The sequence below is a fragment of the Octopus bimaculoides genome, chromosome 22 (assembly GCF_001194135.2).
Source record: "Octopus bimaculoides isolate UCB-OBI-ISO-001 chromosome 22, ASM119413v2, whole genome shotgun sequence".
Classification (NCBI taxonomy): domain Eukaryota; kingdom Metazoa; phylum Mollusca; class Cephalopoda; order Octopoda; family Octopodidae; genus Octopus; species Octopus bimaculoides.
The window spans coordinates 10,764,925-10,769,917 of record NC_069002.1 but is presented as its reverse complement, the minus strand read 5'-3'; the positions used below and the strand labels follow the sequence as shown (position 1 = coordinate 10,769,917).

The 4,993-nt window shown below is 37.8% G+C and overlaps 1 protein-coding gene across 2 annotated transcripts in view; it reads right to left on the bottom strand.

The window, feature by feature from the left end:
* The window catches only part of LOC106873056 (HEAT repeat-containing protein 4), a 595,254-nt gene that overhangs the window by 476,966 nt on the left and 113,295 nt on the right, over positions 1-4,993 (bottom strand). For both annotated transcript variants that reach the window (XM_052975734.1, XM_052975735.1), the window contains exons 4-5: positions 3,445-3,588; positions 2,299-2,534 (exon numbers count right to left, since the gene is read on the bottom strand). In XM_052975734.1, coding sequence (XP_052831694.1) covers positions 2,299-2,534; positions 3,445-3,588 — 380 coding nt within the window. The remainder of the gene's footprint in view (positions 1-2,298; positions 2,535-3,444; positions 3,589-4,993) is intronic.

The following is a 4,993-nucleotide window of genomic DNA, read 5'->3' as shown; positions in this document are numbered from 1 at the left end:
TTTTTCAACTTCAAAAAGTTCAAAAAGGTCATTATCTCAAAGGTCCTCTTCAGAGGCAGTGGAAAAAAAAAAAAAAAAAAGCACTGATTTAAAAAAACCCATATATATATATATATATATAAAGAAACAAAAATCTTGAAGAATCTCGACAGGTCCTTTTTAGCCGTTAACAAGATTCAAACTGGTGTGATGCAAAAGTAGGAATCAGTCTTGGAAATACAATATTGTTTCATTTAAAACATAGAACTGCTGTTACTAAATGATAGCCACTTATTCCTATGACCTCTCCAAAAAGACTACAACAGTAACCTATAAATATATATATATATATATATATGTGTGTATATATGTTTTTGGTGTAAATGGTTTTGTTATATGGCGCTGTATTTTGCAATCCTGTAAATAATAATAATAATGGTATTTTTATATAAGCTAAAAGCTTATGGCGATCACCATGCAATGACTAAGGAAAATAGTCTAATAAAGGGGCATATAAGCCCTCAACAGAGGATAGGAAAGCCTTTGTTTTTTCTGTTGAGGACTTACGTGCCCCACTATTAAACTATTTTCCTTAATCATTGCACGGTGATCACCATGAGTTTTAAGCTTATATATATACATACACACATACATGCAAATATATATAAATACATGAACATATATATACATATATATAAAAATTTGCTAAATCCTTTTGTTCATCCCCTCGCCTTTCACCAGTGCTAAAGGAGTGCACAATGGGTGTGGTTTTAGAGTCATTTTGACTTCTATTTCTAGCATGTTTAGAGTGGTATGTAGTAGTGGTACTTTACATGCTGAGTTCAAATCTTGCTGAGATTCATTTTGCCTTTCAACCTTCCAGGGGTTGATAAAATAAATATCAGTTTAGAAATGCGATTGAAATAATCAGATATCCCCTTTGCAAAAACAATTCATAGGTGCCAGTATGAATGTTTGTTAAGGAGTTTGCTTCCCAACCACATGGTTCTGGGTTCACATGCTAGGCAAGTGACTTCCACTATAGCTTTGGGCCGACCAAAACCTTGTGAGTGGATTTGGTAGATGGAAACTGAAAGAAGCTTATCAAGGGAAAAGGGAGAAAGAGTGACTTTGTGTTTGTGTTTGTCTACCACCATTACTTGACAACCATCCTTCGTTTGTTTACATTCCTGTAACTCAGCAGTTTGGCAAAAGAGACCAATAAACTAAGTGCTAAACTTTAAAATAAGTACCGGAGTCAATTTGTTCAACTAGACCCTTCAGTGCCCCAGCATGGTCACAATCCAATGACTAAAATGAGTAAAAGATAAAAGATACCCGTTTCTGCGAGAATTCATTGTTCATTAATATGAACAAGGCTGCGAGTTGGCAGAATCATTAGCATTGCCAGACAAAATTCTTAGCGGCATTTGATCCATCTTTATAGTCTGACCTCAAATTTTGCCAAGGTCAACTTTGCCTCTCATTCTTTCGGGTCAATAAAATAAGTATCAGTCAAACACTAGGATCAATATAATCAATTTACACCTGCCCCACCCCCAAATGCTGGCCTTGTACCAAAATTCGAAGTTAATACTATTATTACCTTAATCCATTACCTACCAGTGATCTCATATGAGATCACTTAAAAATTACAAATTTTGTAATTACCTGTCAATATTTACACATATCTAACCTTTTTGCTATATCTACTAGGATTATTTCTCTGATATTCAAATGAGGTTTGCTATTTTTCACCCAATACCTCGCTTATTTCTATTTAAAATGTTATTTTGATCATTCCAGTGTGTTTCTAAGGCTGTTTTATGCTAGAAATCAAAGTTTCATAAAAAAAATTCCAGTTGATAGAATTATGGAAGGTAATGGGTTAAGACAGTGATCTGGCAGAATGGTTAGCATGCCAGGCAAGATGCTCAATGGCATATCAACTGTCTTTGTGTTCTGAGCTCAAATCCAGCTGAAGTCGATTATGCCTTTTATCCTTTTGGGGGTGATAGAAATTAGCACCAGTTAAGTATTGAGTAGATTTAATCAACGTATACTGTCCCCTGAAACTGCTGGCTTTGCATCAAAATTTGAAACCAGTACCATTATTATCTTAACATGATGAGTGAGCAGAATCAATACCATTTCATTTGGCTTTATATTCTGAGTTCAAATTCCATCATGGTCAACTTTACTTTCCAGCCTTTCGGGGTCATTAGAATTAGTACCAATTAAGCATTGGGGATCGATTTAATTAACTTACTCTGTCTCCTGAAATTGCTGGCCAAAATTTGAAAACGGTTTTATTATTACCTCTATAACTTCAGGCAATGCCACCCAACGTAGAAATCCTCTCCTGATTTGGTTGTCTGATGTCGATATCTGTTTCTGAAGAACTGTCACGATTTCATTATCTCTCCATTCATTTTCTTCCATTTCTTCTGACCAAAGTTTGGAAGATATTGGATATATCACCTGAAGGTGTTTCTTGAAAACAGACTGGGACCGCCTAGCAATTATTTCAGACTGGTGGTGCTCCAACGGACAACCTATAAAAAAACAGTTTACTACAAATAGATGTTTGCATCTATATGTGTGAGTGAGTATCTACACACACACACACACACACACAAACACACGCACACACACACACACAATTTGTTCTTTTGGCAAATCAGATAGGGCACGCATTTGAACTTATTTAAATAAGAATATCTAGAAAAAAAAACAAATAAGTAGTAGTGGTAGGAGTGCTATATGAGGAAATTCAAGACAAACATAAAACATACGAACACAGGCGCAGGCCTGGCTGTGTGGTAAGAAGCTTGCTCTCCAACCACATGATTCCAGGTTCAGTCTCACTGTGTGGCACCTTGGGAGACTCAGGCTGACCAAAGCCTTGTGAGTGGATTTGGTAGACAGAAACTGAAAGAAGGCGGCGAGCTAGTAGAATCGTTAGCACGCCGGCAAAAATGCTTAGCGGTATTTCGTCTGCCGTTACGCTCTGAGTTCAAATTCCGCCGAGGTTCACTTTGCCTTTCACCCTTTCAGGGTTGATAAATTAAATACCAGTTGCATACTGGTGTTCTTCTAATCGACTAGCCCCCTCCCCAAAAATTTCAGGTCTTATGCCTAGAGTAGAAAAGAAACTGAAAGAAATCCGTCTTATATTCCTGGCCTCCTCATTCTCCTGATTGTAATCCCATGAATTATTATGGGCGGGGCGCAGTTGGGAAAGACACCAACCACTCTACCTGGGACACCAAGGTTGAGCTAGTGGCCAAGATCACCAAGGTTGAGCTAGTGGCCAAGATCACCAAGGCTGAGCTAGTGTTTGAAGATCTTCCCTGGGGTGCAGTGAAGGAGGGGGTGGAGTAGCAGAGAGGAGGAAGGGAGGGAAAAAGAATGTGGGAGGAAGAGGAGGCAGAAGAGGAATGAATGAACGAGGTGTTTACATACCAGAGAGGAGCTCAACTTGAAAAGGATTGGTTGGGTGTAGAACAGTTTCTCTCAAGTGTGGATTCAGGATGTGCTTCAATGATTTCACTTCTGTGTCCACACTTGGTTTCACAGGAATCTTTAAGGCACTTTCATTGACAAGTTCTGAAAAAAAAAAAACAATGGCAGAATTGTTAGAATGCTGAGCAAAATGGTTAATAGCATTTCATCCATTTTTACGTTCTGAGTACAAATTCTACCAAGGTTGACTTTGCATTTCATCCCTTCAGGGTCTATAAAATATGTACTAGTTGAGCACTGGGGTCGATGTATCCAACTAGTCATCTGCCCTCAAATTTCAGGTCTTATGCTTATAGAAAAAAAGGAATATTATTATTATTATTATTGTTAGGTGGTAAGCTGGCAGAATCGTTAGCACGCCAGGCAAAATGCTTAGTGGCATTTTGTTCATCTTTACGGCCTGAGTTCAAATTCTGTCAAGGTCAACTTTACCTTTCATCCTTTCAGGGTCGATAAAATAATTATCAGTGGAGCACTGGGGTCAATATGATTGACCCAAAAATTGTGCCTATAGCAGAAGGGATTACTATTGTTGTTGTCATTATCATTATTATTATTATTAGTAGTAGTAGTAGTAGTAGTAGTAGTAGTAGCAGCAGCAGCAATAGTAGTTGTAAGTCTGGTGAGCTGGCAGAATCGTTAGCACACCGGTCGAAATGCTTAGCAGCATATCATCTATCATTACATCCTGGGTTCAAATACCACCAAGGTCGACTTTGCCTTTCATCCTTCCAAGGTCGATGACATAATTACCAGTTGAATCCTAGGAGTCGATCTAATCGACTTACACCCTCCCTTGAAATTGCTGGCCTTGTGCCAAAACTTGAAAGCAGCACCATCAACATCAGCAGTAGTAATAGTAGTAGTAGTAGTAGTATTTCTATGTGTGTTTTGTTAGTAACATTTAACAAAAACATTGAACTTGTTTGCAAAAGAATTTCCAGCTTGGGTTTGCAACCCCTAAGCAAAATCCATTCCCACAATTACGTGGCCTTTTGCCAAAACTTGGAAACATTATTAGTGTTGTATGTCCTCCCCACCCCATTATAATTTGTCCTTGTAATATACTCTAACTGTCGCCCTCCTAGCAATAAAAGACATCAGCATTATCATTATATAGAAAGTAATTGCGTATTTCACTACCATAAATTACAATTAAGGTCTGATGATGTTTAAACGAGAGAAAATGATGTATTTCATCTAGGTTATCATCTCTTCTATCTAGAAGTATATCGTTTATAGCAACCAATAAAGTTTTGACCACACGAAAATCGCAAAGCCTTTAACCCCTCGCCAGTCTAAATCATTTTCATAAGTTTGTCCGGCTGTGTGGTAAGTAGCTTGCTTACCAACCACATGGTTCCGCGTTCAGTCCCAAGTGTCTTCTACTATAGCTTCGAGCCGACCAAAGCCTTGTGAGTGGATTTGGGAGACAGAAACTAAAAGAAGCCCGTCGTATATATATATATATATATATATATATATATAT